The sequence below is a fragment of the Salmo salar genome, chromosome ssa29 (assembly GCF_905237065.1).
Source record: "Salmo salar chromosome ssa29, Ssal_v3.1, whole genome shotgun sequence".
Taxonomy (NCBI): domain Eukaryota; kingdom Metazoa; phylum Chordata; class Actinopteri; order Salmoniformes; family Salmonidae; genus Salmo; species Salmo salar.
The window spans coordinates 10,415,392-10,436,616 of NC_059470.1; the positions used below are offsets into that span (position 1 = coordinate 10,415,392).

General features: G+C 45.0%; 1 protein-coding gene across 9 annotated transcripts in view; it reads left to right on the forward strand.

The window, feature by feature from the left end:
* The window catches only part of LOC106590114 (sickle tail protein homolog), a 216,781-nt gene that overhangs the window by 45,000 nt on the left and 150,556 nt on the right, over positions 1 to 21,225 (forward strand). For 4 of the 9 annotated variants that reach the window (XM_014180695.2, XM_014180702.2, XM_014180700.2 and 1 more), the window contains exon 1: positions 237 to 1,662. The exons of 1 other annotated variant lie outside the window; for it this stretch is intronic. In XM_014180695.2, coding sequence (XP_014036170.2) covers positions 1,308 to 1,662 — 355 coding nt within the window. In that variant the 5' untranslated portion in view covers positions 237 to 1,307. Of the gene's footprint in view, positions 1 to 234; positions 1,663 to 21,225 lie in introns of those variants that run through there. 4 more of the 9 variants (XM_014180697.2, XM_014180699.2, XM_014180706.2 and 1 more) reach the window with 3 other exon arrangements.

The window sequence follows — 21,225 nt, forward strand, 5'->3', positions numbered from 1 at the left end:
TAATCCACCTTTCCTCTGTGCTCTTTAATTCTCTGTAAATTCCTCTAGTGAAGGGGTCTTGTGTGTGTGTGTGTGTGTGTGTGTGTGTGTGTGTGTGTGTGTGTGTGTGTGTGTGTGTGTGTGTGTGTGTGTGTGTGTGTGTGTGTGGTGTGTGTGTGTGTATTCTGAATGCTTCCATTGTCAGGACATCGTCTTTTCTCACGCATGAGGAGGAGTGAAACTGAGCTGGAGGGACAGTGTGAACGAGGGAAGGAGAGAGAGAAAGGAGAAGGAAAGTGGGAGAGAGCGAGGGATGGGAGTTTGAGGTGAATCCGTCGATGGAGCGGCGAGCAGGAATGCGTGCAGCTGTGTGTGTGCTGGGCGGTGACGTGAAGCGACTGACACACATCTGGAACGGCTTCAGCAGCTGCACCTGAAGAGGAGGGATCCCAAATCCTCTGCTCTCTTTCTCTCTCCTGCTCTCTCCCTCATGCTCCTTTTCTCTCTCTCGCTTTCTCTGTTCCTCTCTCTCTCCACATCCCTCCCTCTCTCTCTCTCCGTGTGTTTCGCCCGTGCTCGCCAGAGCACTGGAACAGTTACATACTGAGCATCAGAAAAGCAGTGGAAGAGCAAAGAAGAGGAAACCCGAAAAAGAAAGAGAAGAGGAAAGGAGAAAAAAGAGAGGGAGAACTACTGCGGAGCAGTGGGGAGAAGGAAAAGAGGAGACGGGAAAAAAAACTGCCTTGGACTAAGAACTGTCTGTGTTTGACAGGGCGTCAATGAGAGAGGGAGTATGCAAGATTCAAGGAAAGGAGATGAGAGGGTGTGACAGATCGGGCGATAGAGAGGAAGACAGTGGGTTATAGAGCTGGAATGCGCTGACACTAAGGACCTGGCTTCTTCTCCGCATTTGGCCCACCACCTCCTGCTGATCCACAGGTTTGAACGCTCACTCACCCACACACACACACACACCCACGCACACAGCTCTGTTTGCTTTGGAGGATGAGCCCACGAGGCCCTGCCAGGAGAAGAGTACACCTTCCAGGGACCTGTTGACTCTTCCCGCCCCTTCTCTCTCTCTCTCTCTCTCTCTCTCTCCCCCTCCTCCCCTTTCTGCCTTCCCAAAAGTGCCCTCTTCCCTCTGGCTGCTCAGCCCAGCCTACCTGCTCCAGTCAGGACTTGCAGAGCTGAGTGGGAGACTCACTAAGGAGCCCTGAGACCTGGAATACTCTACCCTATTACCTACCACGGACCTGGCACTGACAGAGACTGAGAGAGACCGATAGACTGAGAGTCCCAGAGACCTTTCACTGACTTACACCAGGATGTCTAAAGCTTCGCGGCTGGCTCGGCCCTCCTCGGTCGGGGCAGGATCCAAGCTGCCATCCTCCCGTAAGGAGGCTCCGGGAGGGGCCCGAGCCAGGGTGGTGAGTGTGGGGGAGAAGCTGATGAGGGCTGGCAGCGATGGGACCCTGACCAAGCAGAGGGCCCTGGCTGCAGCTGCAGCCGCTCCACCTGCACAGCAGCAGACAGACAAGCAGCAGAGCCAGATGCAATCTCAGTCCCAGTCCCAGAGCCAAAGCCATCTAAGCCAGGCACAGACTGGGGACATGGTGGCCCAACCCAAGAGTAGAATCAGCCCGCCTAAAGCCTCGGCCCTCCCACAGGGCTCTATGCACAGTAAGTACTGGACCACACTCATGTTGCTTTACCACTGTGAGACTGGTGTGTACACCCTAGTGTCAAACTAGGGACATTGTTGGGTTTTCGTAGCCAGGGCTGCCACCAAGAACTTGTGAAAAGCGAGAATCAACAACCTCTGAATAATCAGTCTCACACACAGAGCCATTCATGTGGACACGTGCTTATGAGAATGTATTCCATTATGTGTTGTTTTTTTGGTAGTTACTCTTGTACTGTAGTGTCATTATAGTAATTGTAGTAGTTACAGTGGATGGGTGCTGGTCAAGTTTCAGTAGACTAGTGTTTCCCAAACTTGGTCCTCAGGACCCCAAGGGGTGCACGTTTTGGTTTTTGCCCTAACAATACACAGCTGATTCGGATTATCAAAGCTTCATGATTAGTTGATTATTTGAACCAGCTGTGTAGTGCTAGGGCAACCCTGCAGTAGACATTGGACGCCAGGGCAGTTTCCTTACTCCCATGCTACTCAGTTTATGACTTTGTTTTGCCCTGTGCATTTGTCAGTGTGGTCGGCTACATTTCGTTAAGAGAGGATTAGTGGGCTATCTGTTTGTTGTGTGTGTATTGGTCAGACTGGTATGTTGTGTGGTCCAGGATTAGATCTACCTATCAGGGCTCCGCTTCCTGTCCTGTTCATCAGTCAGACTAGTGTGTTGTGTTGTGTTGTGTATGGTCCATGAATCAGACCAGCACTATGTATCCTATCCTGGGGCATGCCTGGGAGTCGAACACATTCCTCACCTGATCACATGACTGGAGCCCCGTCACATTGTTGTTATCTCTGTGGGGTGCGGATTAGGGAAGGGTGCAGGGGGTCTGATCCCTCACTTTTGGCCACATCGTCACATTCCCACACCCCAGTGAGCTTAGATTTAGCACAAGAGGAGAGTTGAAGGCTGTGTCCCAAAAGGCAGCCTATTTCCTTTATAGTGCACTAGTATTGCCCGGCCCTCGTCAAAAGTAGTACACTATATAGGGAATAGGGTTCATTTGGGATGTACAGTAAACCTGCCCATGGTTTTACCATGACATTGTCTTGAAGTCTTGAAGGTGAAGTCTAAACCATAAGCAGGTAGTGTAGGAGGGACTTTTTAGGAATAAGTTATTTCCTCTGTTAGTTTTGGTGAGTAGCTGGTATTCAGGTACAGGCGTATTGTGTAAACCCTCATGTTTATTTGAATGACAGACTGGCAGTGTTTTTGTTACGCTGCCTACGCCCTCTGTCAATCAAGATGTTTACTTGCAGTTACATACACATGCACACAAACATTTACATTTTAGTCATTTAGCAGCCGCTCTTATCCAGAGTGACTTGCACACGCACACACACACACAAACACGCACACGCACACACACACACACACACACACACACACACACACACACACACACACACACACACACACACACACACACACACACACACACACACACAGAGTGTGTATCCCGTTCATTCGGGTGTGAGATCTGAGTTGTGTGTTTCTGGTCTATCTCCGAGACAGTCGGTTGGGGGGGAGGGGAGACGGGGGAGAGGCAGGGGAGACAGACAGGGATTTGGCAGGGGGGAGGGTGGTGGTAGGAGAGAGGGGAGGTGTGGGTGTGAGTCAAACTTTCGGGTGACAGAAGGAGGTCAGGAATGTGAGCAGGGCATGCTGGGAAGTTTGCAGATCTGTAGCTGTGTGTGTGTGTGTGTGTGTGACCCCCCCCCCCACACACACACACACAGACTCACACACACACCTCCTTCCTCCCTCCGTTTCCCAGTTGTTCCTCCCTGCAGTATAAAGTCAGGTTGTGGGTTATGAGGGGCAGGTCTGTACTGGAAACCAGATGTCTCCCAGTCTGTGGCTCTGTGTGCTCACTCCAACCTCTTTACACAAACAGACCACTGGCCAGGAGGACTCCTGCCCTTCCTGCACGCAAACGACCGCACAAACACACAAGTCTTCCTTTATCTCTGTATCTGTGTCTCTTTCCCTCTCTTTTTATTTCTACATTGATCTGTCTCTCCGTATCTTCCTCTGTCTCTCCGTCTCTGTCTGTCTCTGTCTCTGTATCTCTCTTTCTCCCCCCTCTTTTTACTGAAGCATTCACGTTTTTACTCATCGCTCTTCTTAACTGAAGAATGACTTTAATCCATGCCACCGCCCCACACACTCTAAAAAGACTTTCAAACAGAATACATGATCTGTGTATCGTTGCAGATGGAGGCTTGGAGGAGTCAGCTCAGTGTTTCTCTATGTGAGTCGGAGTGATGATGACGACAAAGACAGAATTCTCTTCACATTTCCTGCTGAGGCCTGCATACAAATGCTGCAGACGCTGTAAATATTCCATTGGTAGAGCTATTTTGGGTGCTGTTGTTGTTTTTTGACAGCCCTCATTCACTGTCTGTCTGTCTTTCTTTCTTTGGAAAGTGCTTCAATGATTTACCAATTTCTCTAAACAAATACACAGTGGCACTGGGATCATCTTAACCTCGTGTTTATCAACTCATTTAGGCTGCAGGTAGCCTAGCGGTTAGAAAGGAGCTATCATCATAGCCTCATACATTTCACCTCTTTATAGACAGAGATCATCCATACAGGTTCCTTGGTCAAGCCCAGGTCCCATGTTGTCCTGGTTTCAGTCAAGACATCTAAGGCCAGGCATTGGGCATAAACATATCTGTGTTCCAAAATGGCACCCTATTCCCTGTATAGTGCTTAATGGCCGGAACGGAGCGAATGGAATGGCATCAAACACCTGGAAACCATGTGTTTAATGTATTTGATACCGTTCCAGAAATTCCGCTCCAGTCATTACCTCGAGCCCATTGCCACCAACCTCCTGTGCATGAAAGGTGATTCACTTGTTAAATTCACTCGTTAAATTCACTCCAATCAGTGTAGATGAAGGGGGGATTTCAAAGCCTTGAGATAATTGAGACGTGGATTGTGTATATGTGCCATTCAAGAGGGTGAATGGGCAAGACAAAATATTGAAGTGCCTTTGAACGGGGTAAAGTAGTAGGTGCCAGGCACACCAAATCAAATCGAATCACATTTTATTGGTCACATACACACGGTTAGCAGATGTTATTGTGAGCGTAGCGAAATGCTTGTGCTTCTAGTTCTGACAGTGCAGCAATATCTAACAAGTAATATGTAACAATTCCACAACGAATACCGAATGGAATAAGGAATGGAATGGAATAAGAATATATAAATAGAAATATATTGATGAGCAATGACAGAGCGACATAAGCTAAGATGCAATAGATAGTATAGAATACAGTATATACATATGAGATAAGTAATCCAAGACAAGTAAACATTATTAAAGTGGCATTATTAAAGTGACTAGTGTTCCATTTATTAAAGTGGCCAATGATTTCAAGTCTGAATGTAGGCAGCAGCCTCTCTGTGTTAGTGATGGCTGTTTAACAGTCTGATGGCCTTGCGATAGAAGCTGTTTTTCAGTCTCTTGATCCCAGCTTTGATGCACCTGTAATGACCTCGCCTTCTGGCTGGTAGCGGGATGAACAGGCAGTGGCTTGGGTGGTTGTTGTCCTTGATGATCTTTTTGGCTTTCCTGTGACATCGGGTGCTGTAGGTGTCCTGGAGGGCAGGTAGTTTGCACTCGGTGATGCGTTGTGCAGACCGCACCGTCCTCTGGAGAGCCCTGCAGTTGTGGGCGGTGCAGTGATACAGCCCGACAGGATGCTCTCAATTGTGCTTCTGTAAAAGTTTGTGAGGTTTTTAGGTGACAAGCCACATTTCTTCAGCCTTCTGAGGTTGAAGAGGCGCTGTTGCGGGTAGACCATTTCAGTGTGTCAGTGATGTGTATGCCGAGTAACTTAAAACTTTCCACCTTCTCCACTGCTGTTCTGTCGATGTGGATAGGGGGGTGCTCCCTCTGTTGTTTCCTGAAGTCCACAATCATTTCCCTTGCTTTGTTGATGTTGAGTGAGAGGTTATTTTCCTGACACCACACTCTGAGAACCCTTACCTCCTCCCTGTAGGCTGTCTCGTCGTTGCTGGTAATCAAGCCTACTACTGTTGTGTCGTCTGCAAACTTATTGATTGAGTTGGAGGCATACATGGCTACGCATTCATGGGTGAACAGGGAGTACAGGAGGGGGCTGAGCCCGCACCCTTGTGGGGCCCCAGTGTTGAGGATCAGCAAAGTGGAGATGTTGTTCCCTACCTTCACCACCTGGGGGTGGCCCTTAAAGTCCAGGACTGATTTTGCACAGGTTGGGGTTGAGACCCAGGTCCTCAAGCTTAATGATGAGCTTGGAGGGTACTATTGTGTTGAAGAGATTATGGTCAATGAACAGTCAATGAACAGTATTCTTACCTAGGTATTCCTCTTGTCCAGATGGGATAGGGTAGTGTGCAGTGTGATGGCGATTGCATCGTCTGTGGACCTATTGGGGAGGTAAGCAAAATTAAGTGGATCTAGGAAGAAAGGTAAGGTGGAGGTGATATGATATGATCCTTGACTAGTCTCTCAAAGCACTTCATGATGACAGAAGTGAGTGCTACGGACGATAGTCATTTAGTTCAGTTACCTTTGCATTCTTGGGTACAGGAACAATGGTAGGGAGAGATTGAATATGTCCGTAAACACACCAGCCAGCTGGTCTGCGCATGCTCTGTAGACGCGACTAGGGATGCCATCTGGGCGGCAGCCTTGCGAGGGTTAACACGTTTACATGTCTTACTCACGTCGGAGAGCCCACAGTCCTTGGTAGCAGGCTGCGTTGGTAGTATTGTATTATCCTCAAAGCATGCTAAGAAGGTGTTTAGTTTGTCTGGAAGCAAGACGTTGGTGTCCGTGATGTGGCTGATTTTCCTTTTGTAGTCCATGATTGTCTGTAGACCCTGCCACTTAAGTCTCGTGTGTGAGCCGTTGAATTGCGACTCCACTTTGTCTCTCTACCGACATTTTGCTTGTTTGATTGCCTTGCGGAGGGAATAACTACACTGTTTATAATCGGGCATATTCCCAGTCACCTTTCCATGGTTAAGTGCGGGGGTTCACTCTTTCAGTTTTGTGCAAATGCCGCCATCTATCCAGAGTTTCTGGTTAGGGTAGGTTTTAATAGTCACAGTAGGTACAATATCTCCTATACACTTCCTTATAAACTCACTTACCGATTCAGCTTATACGTCAATATTATTCTCTGAGGCTACCCGGAACATATCCCAGTCCGCGTGATCAAAACAATCTTGAAGCGTGGATTCCGATTGGTCAGACCAGCGTTGAATAGTCCTTAGCACGGGTACTTCCTGTTTGAGTTTCTGCCTATAGGAAGGGAGGAGCAAAATGGAGTCGTGGTCAGATTTGCCGAAAGGAGGGCGGGGGAGGGCCTTGTAAGCATTGCGGAAGTTAGAGTAGCAATGGTCCAGTGTTTTTCCAACTAGAGTGCTACAGTCAATTTGCTGATAGAATTTAGGTAGCCTTGTTCTCAAATTTGCTTTGTTAAAATCCCCAGCTACAATAAATGCAGCCTCAGGATATATGGTTTCCAGTTTGCATAAAGTCCAGTGAAGTTCCTTGAGGGCCGTCATGGTATCGGCTTGAGGAGGTATATACACGGCTGTGACAATAACCAAAGATAATTCTCTTGGAGATAATAAGGTCGGCATTTGATTGTGAGGAATTCTAGGTCAGGTAAACAAAAGGACTTGAGTTCCTGTATGTTGTTACAATTACACCATGAGTTGTTAATCATGAAACATACACCTGTGCCCTTCTTCTTCCCGGAGAGATGTTTATTCCTGTCGGCGCGACGCACTGAGAAGCCAGGTGACTGTACCGACTCCAACAGCATATCCCGAGAGAGCCATGTTTCTGTGAAACAGAGTATGTTACAGTCCCTGATGTCTCTCTGGAAAGCAACCCTTGCCCTGATTTCGTCGAACTTGCTATCTAGGGACTTGACATTAGCCAGTAATATACTCGGGAGCGGTAGGTGGTGTGCGCACCTCTGAAGTCTGACCAGGAGACTGCTCCGTCTTCCTCTTCTCCAGTGGCGTTGTTTTGGGTCAGCTTCAAATGCCCTGGGTGGTGCGGACAAAGGATCCACTTCGGGAAAGTTGTATTCCTGGTTGTAGTTCTGGTAAGTTGACATCACTCTGATATCCAATAGTTCTTCCCGGCTGTATGTAATAACGCTTAAGAATTTCTGGGCTAACAATGTAAGAAATAATACAAAAAAATAATATATTGCAAAGTTTCCTAAAGACTAGAAGAGAGGCAGACCTCTCTGTCGGCGCCATCTTGTGACACTGGTTTGTGTCAAGAGCTGCTGGGTTTTTCACACTCAACAGTTTTCTGTGTGTATCAGGAAGGGTCCACCATGCAAAGGACATCCAGCCAACTTGACACAACTGTGGGAAGCATTGGAGTCAACATGGGCCAGCATCCCTGTGGAATGCTTTCATCACCTTGTAGAGACCATGTCCCAAAACATTTTTATTTATTTAACTAGGCAAGTCAGTTAAGAACAAATTATAATTTACAATGACAACACACCCCGGCCAAACCCTAACCTGGAAGACGCTGGGCCAATTGTGCACCGCGCTTTGGAACTCCCAATCATAGCCGATTATGATACAGCCTGGAATCCAACCAGAGTCTGACACCTCTTGCACTGAGATGCAGTGCCTTAGACCGCTGCGCCACTCAGGAGCCCACATTGAAGCTGTTCTGAGGGCAAAAGTGGGTGCAACTCAATATTAGGAATGTATTCCTAATGTTTGGTATACTCAGTGTATAATTAATATGGTGCCGTTTGGGACGTAGCCCATGGCTGCAGCAGAGGTACGGAGGTGGGTCTGGCGCTGAAGTTGCGTGACTGGGGCCGGATGATAAGCGTGTGTGACAGGTGACATTTCGGGCGTGTGTTAAGTCTTAAGAATTGACGTAGGCCACAGGGCCAGGACTTTAACTGAAGCTGAAAGCCTCAGATTTTCCCTCAAAGACCTCTGTGGTCTAGTGGTAACGCACCTGGCCAGTCACATTCATACTGCTCCCCACCGGAGACTGGGGTTCAATCCCAGCGTCCACTTTCAACTGTACTCCCACTTGCCTGTCATCTTGGCTGCTGTGGAAATCTCTCTGCTCCATCAGAGAAGGCCATGGAGTGTACCAGAACCCAGTGGGCTAAGCTGGACTTTTTTAATGACACATCTGGTAGTGTTAAGGCTCTGGAGCGTCTGAGGCATGCACTGATAACAGGGGAGAGAGAGAGAGAGAGAGAGAGACACACACAGAGAGAGAGTGACTGCTATTATCAACCATCAACTAGTCTCCAATCTCCAAGCCCCCACACACTTATCTCTTTCTCTCTCTCCTCTAGCCTAGCTTTGAGTGTTTCATTCTGCCCAGGTTGGTGCTTTGATCCTAAGCCACACTCTGCTTGTGATTGATCCCATGGTGGTCTTGGGTATGAGGTAAAATACACCTACAGGTCATGCCAACTTTCTCAGTTGTTTTTTTAGAGTGAGAGAAGATGAGTCAAAAGCAGCAAGGGAGAAAAGTTCAAGTCAAAATGTCTACAGTTAGTTATGTCCTTAGTTATCCAGGCCATTGTATAAGGAGGCATCTTTTGTTGTTCTTGTCTAGTGTGTGGCATGCAGACTTTAATAAGGGGGTTTGTCTGTGCTTGAATGTGAGGGCATTCACTTCAGTTTCCCGTGAAGCATCAGAGATCAGAATCAGGATGCACTTTGAGACTGTGTGTGCGTGTGTGTGTGTGTGTGTGTGTGTGCGCGTTTGTGTGTGCGTAAGTGTGTGTGTGCATAAGTGTGTGTGCCAGCATGTGTTTGACCGAGACAGCACAACTACTGTATAATGTAAGGTCTAAGTGAAAACCACCTATTTGTGGTGTGTGTGTGTGTGTGTCATATGGGGGTAACGCAGAGCAGGCCCTTACCTGTTCACAGCCTATTATTGTTTGTGTTGCTCTCAATGGTCTGTGAAAGGATTGTATTTCAGATCAAGGTTTTGACACATTCATTCTGGCAGATGGCACAGGAGCGTGCATGGCTGCCTATGGCGGCACCAGGTTATTCCAGGCTTGAACCCTACAAGCGGAGTCATTCCATACATATGTTCCATGGTAATTTGTTCTTGACTGACGCGTTCTGATTTATGGGTGGAAAAACACAATGTTAAAACAAGCTAAAACAAGTTCAATCCAAATGTAATTTTAGTGTGAGATGAGATCGGTTTCCTGGAAATCAAAAAAATTAAGCAAAGAAAGAGGATTAGATTAATTAATGCCTCTCATTACCCATAAAGCTCTCTGGTTTATCTAAGATTTAGACTTTGCTGAACTTGACAAACTTTGGCCAGACTGTAAGCTTTGTAATAGACCGTCCTAACACACTGGCCCACATTAAATGGCCCTCAAAGATTCTTCATTTGTGGTTCCCATCTTTCATTACACATCTCTCAATACACTGTGTTTTGAAATGACTTCATTTGCCTCAGAGTTTGTTTGTATAAATATCTAATGTGTAGCTCCATTGACTAAGCAGCGGTTTGGACATATTTTACACAAAGGTCTGCCAAAGGGGAATTACATGGGGAGGGGGGTCACAGACAATACAAGATATGTATTCCAAATGGCATCCTATTCACTATGTGGTGCACTACTTTTGACCATAGCCCTATTGACCCTGGTCAAAAGTAGTGCACCACATAGGGAATAGGATGCTATTTGTGATGCTAAGAAGGTTATGAAAAAAGCCTGTGCTAATGTGTTAGTGAATAAATGGGAGATTGTGATAAATGTCAGACTTTGGCAGACCTCTAGCACAGGAGGAGATGTAATTAGACACCAGATAGGAATAATCTCCCAGTCAGACAAACTCAAGTCAAAGACCTCCACTTATGGCGGATTATGGGAAGAAGACGTTGCATGGTCGCCATGGCAGCAGGGAAGATTTCTTTGAAAGACAAGCCATGTTCAAGAGCATCAAATCTATGATGCATTGTGGGTAAGTTGTGACTAACTGATCTACAAATAATAATGAGCAGTTAGTTTTGATGCAAGGTGATTTGTTGATCCGTCAGTTGGGAGTCACCTACGCTGTCAGCTGCAATGTCAACCAAGCCCATACCTTAGTCTACCATAGTCTGAATGACTACCTGGTTGGCTTAGGGCTCTCAGTACGAGTCAGCGTGTGAGATGGTGTGAGATCATCATCACGTCCAAGTTGTTAACTCTAGTAGAGAGTTATAGCTCCACTATTGTTCTTTAATGACTGGACGCCAATGTGTCAACCTTCAATCCAAACAGTCTAGAATCAGGTCACTGAGCAAGAAGAAGTTTGTGAGTGTTTGAGAGTCTGGGTGGGATACCTTGTTTGGTCTAGATTGAGTTATTCATTTAACCTCTAGCTTGAGGCGGTGTGTTACTTCAACATGAGTCTCCTGGTAGAGAGAGATCTCTGAAACAGTGACAGGTTCAGCATTGGGAGTAGGTCTGCTCCGTGTCAGCTGTCATAGGTAGCCTAGCAGTATGGAGAAGAAGGTGCTCTCTGTATCCTTAAGTATCCAGATATCTGTCCGTTGAAAAGTTTGAATCCTTCTCGACTGTAATGTGAGTTGTGGATTCGAATAAAGTACTTCAAATGCTTGTGTGTGTGTGTGTGTGTGTGTGTCAGTGCCGATTTTAGCATGTACATCCTGGTAGGGCAAAGTCAATCATTTTTTTTATGCATGCCAGCAAAGCATTATTTTATTAGGCCTATGAGCTCTAAAAATTAACAAAAATACAATCAAAAGTATCCACTTTTATAGACAATATACCAACGCACAGACAGCACATTGCGCAAAACAAAACAACCCTTGCAATTTTAACTGGAATTACTTGGGTCTATTACTGAACTGTTTGTTTAAAAGAAATATTTGAATGGGAAGAGACTGTCACTGGCAAACATGGTTACAGACCAAACAACATTATATAGTATCCCCTCCTCGTGAAGAAAAGCACATAAGCTAATTATAATACACAATATAAGCAAAACAATGAAATAATTCCAACATGACCTAAAATGATGAATAAGATACTAATGAGATAGACCTATGTAAGCAATATAACAATTGAGATGTACAAACTATAGCATAAGGGAACGATGAGCGGATAAGAGGCAAGCCGTAATTTCGATTAAGACATTAGTGAGCGAGTAGTCGATAGAACTATTTGTTCAGCACTTTTGAAATGTACAGCAACAGAATTCAGAACACGGGCCATTCTTAAAGTATTCTCCCTGTACGCCAAGTCAGAACCGTAGTATAAATAACGGGGACATATAAGCAGACGATGAAAGCTCTTACAATATTCAACGATGACATTTCTCTAAAACAGGCTATAGGCTACATGTGCACCACCAAGTCTGAACAGTAGGTGAAATTATGAGGCGGTGTGGGACGAAATTCATTGGGGGAGACACATGGGATACTAACAGCTTACTACACAACATACACTTAGTATTACTTTCTTAGCTACAGTATACATATCTCCCTGGAATATTACATAATTTATGCAGCAGTATACAAGACGGAGTCTACAACCCACACAAGTGGCTCAGGTAGTGCAGCTCATCCAGGATGGCACATCAATGCGAGCTGTGGGAAGAAGGTTTGCTGTGTCTGTCAGCGTAGTGTCCAGAGCATGGAGGCGCTACCAGGAGACAGGCCAGTACATCAGGAGATGTGGAGGAGGCCGTAGGAGGGCAACAACCCAGCAGCAGAACCGCTACCTCCGCCTTTGTGCAAGGAGGAGCAGGAGAAGCACAGAGAAGCACAGCCAGAGCCCTGCAAAATGACCTCCAGCAGGCCACAAATGTGCATATGTCTGCTCAAACGGTCAGAAACAGACTCCATGAGGGTGGTATGAGGGCCCGACGTCCACAGGTGGGGGTTGTGCTTACAGCCCAACACCGTGCAGGACGTTTGGCATTTGCCAGAGAACACCAAGATTGGCAAATTCGCCACTGGCGCCCTGTGCTCTTCACAGATGAAAGCAGGTTCACACTGAGCACATGTGACAGACGTGATAGAGTCTGGAGATGCCATGGAGAACGTTCTGCTGCCTGCAACATCCTCCAGCATGACCGGTTTGGCGGTGGGTCAGTCATGGTGTGGGGTGGCATTTCTTTGGGGGGCCGCACAGCCCTCCATGTGCTCGCCAGAGGTAGCCTGACTGCCATTAGGTACCGAGATGAGATCCTCAGACCCCTTGTGAGACCATATGCTGGTGCGGTTGGCCCTGGGTTCCTCCTAATGCAAGACAATGCTAGACCTCATGTGGCTGGAGTGTGTCAGCAGTTCCTGCAAGAGGAAGGCATTGATGCTATGGACTGGCCCGCCCGTTCCCCAGACCTGAATCCAGTTGAGCACATCTGGGACATCATGTCTCGCTCCATCCACCAACGCCACGTTGCACCACAGACTGTCCAGGAGTTGGCGGATGCTTTAGTCCAGGTCTGGGAGGAGATCCCTCAGGAGACCATCCGCCACCTCATCAGGAGCATGCCCAGGCGTTGTAGGGAAGTCATACAGGCACGTGGAGGCCACACACACTACTGAGCCTCATTTTGACTTGTTTTAAGGACATTACATCAAAGTTGGATCAGCCTGTAGTGTGGTTTTTCACTTTAATTTTGAGTGTGACTCCAAATCCAGACCTCCATGGGTTGATAAATTGGATTTCCATTGATTATTTTTGTGTGATTTTGTTGTCAGCACATTCAACTATGTAAAGAAAAAAGTATTTAATAAGATTATTTCTTTCATTCAGATCTAGGATGTGTTGTTTAAGTGTTCCCTTTATTTTTTTGGGCAGTATATATACTACCATTCAAAAGTTTGGGGTCACTTAGAAATGTCCTTGTATTTGAAGGAAAAGCACATTTCTTGTCCATTAAAATATCAAATTTATCAGAAATACAGTGTAGACATTGTTAATGTTGTAAATGACTATTGTAGCTAGAAACGGAATGTTTTTTTTTTATGGAATATCTACGTAGACGTACAGAGGCCCATTATCAGAAACCATCACTCCTGTGTTCCATTGTTTTTTTATTTTTTTATTTCACCTTTATTTAACCAGGTAGGCCAGTTGAGAACAAGTTCTCATTTACAACTGCGACCTGGCCAATATAAAGCAAAGCAGTGCGACACAAACAACAACACAGGAATAAACAAATGTACAGTCAATAACACAATAGAAAAGTATATGTACAGTGTGTGCAAATGAGGAATGATTGGGGAGGTAAGGCAATAAATAGGCCATAGTGGCGAAATAATTACAATTTAGCAATTAAACACTGGAGTGATAGATGTGCAGAAGATGAATGTGCAAGTAGAGATACTGGGGTGCAAAGGAGCAAAAAATAAATAACAATATGGGGATGAGGTAGTTGGGTGGGCTATTTTCAGATGAGCTATGTACAGATGCAATGATCTGTAAGCTGCTCTGACAGCTGATGCTTAAAGTTAGTGAGGGAGATATGAGTCTCCAGCTTCAGTGATTTTTGCAATTCGTTCCAGTCATTGGCAGCAGAGAACTGGAAGGAAAGGCGGCCAAATGAGGAATTGGTTTTGGGGTGACCAGTGAAATACGCCACAGGATGTTTTTGTGCTGGTCAAGGGCAGTTAGGTCTGGAGTAAACCAAGGGCTATATTTGTTCCTGGTTCAAATTTTTTTGAATGGGGCATGCTTATTTAAAATGGCAAGGAAAGCACTTTTAAAGAATAGCCAGGCATCCTCCACTGACGGAAGGCGGTCAATATCCTTCCAGGATACCCGGGCCAGGTTGATTTGAAAGGCCTGCTCGCTGAAGTGTTTTAGTGAGCGTTTGACAGTGATGAGGGGCAATGACGCAGTGATCGCTGAGATCCTGATTGAAAACAGCAGAGGTGTATTTAGAGGGCAGGTTGGTCAAGATGATATCTATGACGGTGCCCGTGTTTACGGATTTAGGGTTGTACCTGGTAGGTTCCATGATAATTTGTGTGAGATTGAGGGCATCTAGCTTAGATTGTAGGACTGCCGGGGTGTTAAGCATATCTCAGTTTAGGTCACCTAACAGAACAAACTCTGAAGTTAGATGGGGGGCAATCAATTCACATATGGTGTCCAGGGCACTATAACAGGCGGCAACAGTGAGAGACTTATTTCTGGAGAGATTCATTTTTTTAATTAGAAGCTCGAACTGTTTGGGCATAGACCTGGAAAGTATGACAGAACTTTGCAGGCTATCTTTGCAGTAGATTGCAACTTCTCCCCCTTTTGGCAGTTCTATCTTGACGGAAAATGTTGTTGTTGGGGATGGAAATCTCTGAATTTTTGGTAGCCTAAAGCATTGAGTAAAACAAACTTAGGGAGGAGGCTTCTGATGTTAACATGCATGTAACCAAGGCTTTTACAGTTACAGAAGTCAACAAATGAGAGTGCCTGGGGAATAGGAGTGGAACTGGGGGCTACAGGGCCTGGGTTAACCTCTACACCACCAGAAGAACAGAGGAGGAGTATGATAAGGGTACAGCTAAAGGCTATAATAACTGCTCGTCTAGTGCGTTGGGGATGGAGAATAAAAGCAGCAGATTTCTGGGTGTGGTAGAATAGATTCAAGGCATAATGTACAGACAAGGGTATGGTAGGATGTGAGTACAGTGGAGGTAAACCTATGCGTTGCGTGACGATGAGAGAGGTTTCGTCTCTGTATGCATCAATTAACGTAGGTGAGGTCACCACGTGTGTGGGGTGGGACGAAAGACCTATCTAAGGCATTTTGAGTGGGACTGAGGGCTCTACAGTGAAATAAAACAAGACAGCAGTAGACAAGGCATTTTGACATTCAAGAAAGGCATAAAGCAATCACAGGTGTTGATCAGGAGAGCTAAGACAACAATGGGTAAATAGCGATGAATGGGCAGTTAGGGGGTCAGTTAGGTACATACAGGACCTGAGTTCGAGCCTGGGGCTGACAGGTAAACAAAATGAGGTACCGTGTTATGGCACATTGTGGCACATTGTGTTAGCTAATCCAAGTTTATAATTTTAAAAGCCTAATTGATCGTTAGAAAACCTTTTGCAATTATGTTAGCACAGCTGAAAACTCCAGGATGCTGGCCTTCTAGGCAGAGTTGCTCTGTCCAGTGTCTGTGTTCTTTTGCCCATCTTATATTTTTATTGGCCGGTGTGAAATATGGCTTTTTCTTTGCAACTCTGCCTAGAAGGCCGGCATCACGGAGTCGCCTCTTCACTGTTGACGTTGAGACTGGTGTTTTGCGGATACTATTTAAGGAAGCTGCCAGGTGAGGACTTGTGAGGCGTCTGTTTCTCAAACTAAACACTCTAATGTACTTGTCCTCTTGCTTAGTTGTGCACAGGGGCCTCCCACTCCTCTCTCTATTCTGGTTAGGGCCAGTTTGCGCTGTTCTGTGAAGGGAGTAGTACACAGCATTGTACGAGATCTTCAGTTTCTTGGCAATTTCTCACATGGAATAGCCTTCATTTCTCAGAACAAGAATAGACTGACGAGTTTCAGAAGAAAGTCTTTGTTTCTGGCCATTTTGAGCCTGTAATCGAACGCACAAATGTTGATGCTCCAGATACTCAACTAGTCTAAATAAGGCCAGTTTTATTGCTTCTTTAATCAGAACAACAGTTTTCGTTGCAAAAGGGTTTTCTAATGATCAATTAGCCTCTTAAAATAATAAACTTGGATTAGATAACACAAAGTGCCATTGGAACACAGGAGTGATGGTTGCTGATAATGGGCCTCTGTATGCCTACAGTGGCTTGCGAAAGTATTCACCCCTTTGCATTTTTCCTATTTTGTTGCCTTACAATCTGGAATAAAAATGTATTTTGGGGGGGTTTTGTATCATTTGATTTACACAACATGCCTACCACTTTAAAGATGCAAAATATGTTTTATTGTGAAACAAACAAGAAATAAGACAAAAAAAAGAACTTGAGCATAACTATTCACTCCCCCCAAAGTCAATACTTTGTAGAGCCACCTTTTGCAACAATTACAGCTGCAAGTCGGGGTATGTCTCTATAAGCTTGGCACATCTTGCCACTGAGATTTTTGCCCATTCTTCAAGGCAAAACTGCTCCAGCTCCTTCAAGTTGGATGGGTTCCGCTGGTGTACAGCAATCTTTAAGTCATACCACATATTATCAATTGGATTTAGGTCTGGGCTTTGTCTAGGCCATTCCAAGACATTTAAATGTTTCTCCTTAAACCACTCAAGTGTTGCTTTAGCAGTATGCTTAGGGTCATTGTCCTGCTGGAAGGTAAACCTCCGTCCCAGTTTCAAATCTCTTAAAGACTGAAACAGGTTTCCCTCAAGAATTTCCCTGTATTTAGCGCCGTCCATCATTCCTTCAATTCTGACCAATTTCCCAGTCCCTGCCGATTAAAAACATCCCACAGCATGATGCTGCCACCACCATGCTTCACTGTGGGGATGGTGTTCTCGGGGTGAGGAGAGGTGTTGGGTTTGCGCCAGGCATAGCATTTTCCTTGATGGCCAAAAAGCTCAATTTTAGTCTCATCTGACCAGAGTACCTTCTTCCATATGTTTGGGGTGTCTCCCACATGCCTTTTGATGATCACCAAACGTGTTTGCTTATTTTTTTCTTTAAGCAATGGCTTTTTTTCTGGCCACTCTTCCATACAGCCCAGCTGTGTGGATTGTACAGCTTAAAGTGGTCCTATGGACAGATACTCCAATCTCCGATGTGGAGCTTTGCAGCTCCTTCAGGGTTATCTTTGGTCTCTTTGTTGCCTCTCTGATTAATGCCCTCCTTGCCTGGTCTATGAGTTTTGGTGGGAGGCCTTCTCTTGGCAGGTTTGTTGTGGTGCCATATTCTTTCAATTTTTTAATAATGGATTTAATCTGTGTGAGATGTTCAAAGTTCCTGATATTTTTTTGTAACCCAACCCTGATCTGTACTTCTCCACAACTTTGTCCCTGACCTGTTTGGAGAGCTCCTTGGTCTTCATGGTGCCGCTTGCTTGGTGGTTCCCCTTGCTTAGTGGTGTTGCAGACTCTGGGGCCTTTCAGAACAGGTGTATATATACTGAGATCATGTAACAGATCATGTGACACTTAGATTGCACACAGGTGGACTTTATTTAACTAATTATGTGACTTCTGAAGGTAATTGGTTGCACCAGATCTTATTTAGGGGCTTCATAGAAATGTGCACGCATCACTTTTCCGTTTTAAATTTTTAGATTTGTTTTGGAAACATGTCATTTTTTTCATTTCACTTCACCAATTTGGACTATTTTGTGTATGTCCATTATATGAAATCCAAATAAAAATCCATTTAAATTACAGGTTGTAATGCAACAAAATAGGAAAAACACAAAGGGGATGAATACTTTTGCAAGGCACTGTATGTAGATATTCCATAAAAAATCTGCCGTTTCCAGCTACAATAGTCATTTACAACATTAACAATGTCTACACAGTATTTCTGATCAATTTGATGTTATTTTAATGGACGAAAAATGTGCTTTTCTTTAAAAAACAAGTGACCTCAAACTTTTGAACGGTAGTGTATATATTCTAGTTTCTTTGCTAAACAGGTGGGGCTGCCGAAATGACGGGTCGCAACTGGTGTGTGTGATCAGGTCATCATTCACAAAAAATCCCAAGGTTGTATCATATGATGGATTGACACCTGTTCTATTCAGCTACTCTCTGGTCACACTTCTTGTTTCTTTTCTTTATACCTGTACACTAATTGACATCGCTATTAATTACTGCAACATGTGATCTCGCCAAACGTAACCTGAAGCTTCTGAGTGTATACAGGGGTTTGCATCCCAAATGGCACCCTATTCCCTACATAGTCCACTAGTTTTGACTAGAGCCCTATGGGTGCCATTTGGGATGCAGACTGAGTTTTTTCCCGGTCTGATGTATGTGATGTGTAAGTCATTGGCTTGTGGCTAATTTACTTGACTGGTTGTTATAAGTGGATGCTAGCCTAGCGGATGCTCGCTCTCCCCCAGGCATTTCCTCTGATGGAGCATACAGAGAAATCAATACGCCTCTGCCTCCATTCAAACCACACTGACTCATTAAGACTGGGGCCTTCAGGCAAGACTACTTAAATAACGTGTAACCTAGTGTTCTCTCTCTGTGTTGCTTTATGGATATCTGTGTACTTTCACTTAGCACTGGATATTCAGTCAATATGATATTTAGGCTTCATTCCTTTTGTAGTTCCTTTTTAAATTAGATTTTCAGCAATATTTCAACTCCGTGATCACATTCTGTCAGTATTCCTGAGCCTTCATTCCTGAGGAGGAAATTCACAATGACGTTTAAGTTTACTCATAAATCCATCCCCCTTTTGATGTTGATTTTCATTAACCTTTCAATATCTGCGATTGTTTATTGGGAAAATACTTGTGTAAGGTTATTATAGTGATGTTAGTATGTCAGCAGCACAGGAGCTGTGTCCCAAATAGCACACTATTAGTACGCTACTTTTGACCCGGGCCCATAGGGATGACTTAAGCTACAATACCACGGAGGGTAATAGTGATACACAGCAAATTGGATCGTGTTATCTAGTGTTGGTTTTTCTGTGTAACATTTCTAGTGTTTATTCAAGTGTTAAATTAACTCTGTAAATGTTCATTTAACACTCATTGGTGTAAAAGAACCCCAGTGTTGGTGTTAACGCCTCCAACTCAATCATCAAGTTTGCAGACGACACAACAGTAGTAGGCTTGATCACCCCCAACGACGAGACAGTCTATAGGAAGGAGGTGAGGGCACTGAGTGTGGTGCCAGGAAAATAACCTCTAACTCAACGTCAACAAAACTAAGAAGATGATCATGGAATTCCGGAAACAGCAGAGGGAGCACCCCCCCATCCACATCGACGGGACTGCAGTGGAGAAGGTGGAAAGCTTCAAGTTCCTTGGCGTACACATCACTGACAAACTGAAATGGTCCACCCACACAGACAGTGTGGTGAAGAAGGCGCAACAGCACCTATTCAACCTCAGGAGGCTAAAGAAATTTGGCTTAAAACTTAAAACCCTCACAAACTTTTACAGATGCACAATTGAGAGCATCCTGTTGGGCTGTGTCACCGCCTGGTACAGCAACTGCACCGCCCACAACCGCAAATCTCTCCAGAGGGTAGTGCGGTCTGCCCCTAACCGGGGCAAACTTCCCGCCCTCCTGGACACCTACAGCACCCGATGTCAAAAGGAAGGCCAAAAAGATCATCAAGGACATCAACCACCCGAGCCACTGCCTGTTCACCCCGCTATCATCCAGAAGGCGAGGTCCGTACAGGTGCATCAACGCTGGGACCGAGAGACTAAAAAACAGCTTCTTTATCAAGGCCATCAGATTGCTAAACAGCCATCACTAGCTCATCAGGGGCGGCTGCCTATAGACATAGATTAGGAATCACTGGCCCCTTTTAGAAATAGATCACCACTTTAATAATGTTCCGTATCTAGCATTACTCATCTCATATGTATAAACTGTACTCTATACTATTCTACGGTATCCTAGTCACTTTTAGATTGTGCTTACATATTGCATCACCCATTTCATATGTATATACTGTACTCTATACTATGCCCCTGTATCTTAGTCCAATGCCGCTCTGATATATGTGTATATATTCTTAATATTCCTTACTTAGATTTGCTTGTAATTTGGGTATATGTGATGAAACTGTTAGATAGTACTTTTCAGATATTACTGCACTGTCTGAGCTTGAAGCACAAGCATTTCGCTACACCCGCAATAACGTCTGCTAAACGCGTGTATGTGACCAATACAATTTGATTTGATTTAATAACCAGTGTCAAATCAAATGAAATGTTATTTGTTAAATTCAGGTGTAGACTCACAGTGAAATGCTTACTTACGGGCCCTTCCCAAAAATGCGGAGAGAAAAATCTAGAAAAATAATAACACAAGGAATAAATGCACAAGGAATAAATACACAATGAGTAACGGTAACTTGGCTATATAGACAGGGTACCAGTACCGGGTCACAAGGTATTTCAGGTAGATATGTACATATAAGTAGGGGTAAAGTGACTAGTCAACAGGATAGATAATAAACAGTAGCGTATGTTTATTTTTGTGACCCTTATTTTACCAGGTAAGTTGACTGGGAACACATTCTCATTTACAGCAACAACCTGTGGAATAGTTACAGTGGAGAGGAGGGGGATGTATGAGCCAATTGTAAGCTGGGGATGAATAGGTGACTGTGATGGTATGAAGGTCAGATTAGGAATTTAGCCAGGACACTGGGGTTAACAGCCTACTCTTACGATAAGTGCCATGGGATCTTTAGTGACCACAGAGAGTCAAGACACCCGTTTAACGTCCCATCTGAAAGACGACACCCTACACAGGGCAATGTCCCCAATCACTGTCCTGGGGCATTGGGATATTTTTTTGGACCAGAGGAAAGGGGGGCCTCTTACTGGCCCTTCAACACCACTTCCAACAGTATCT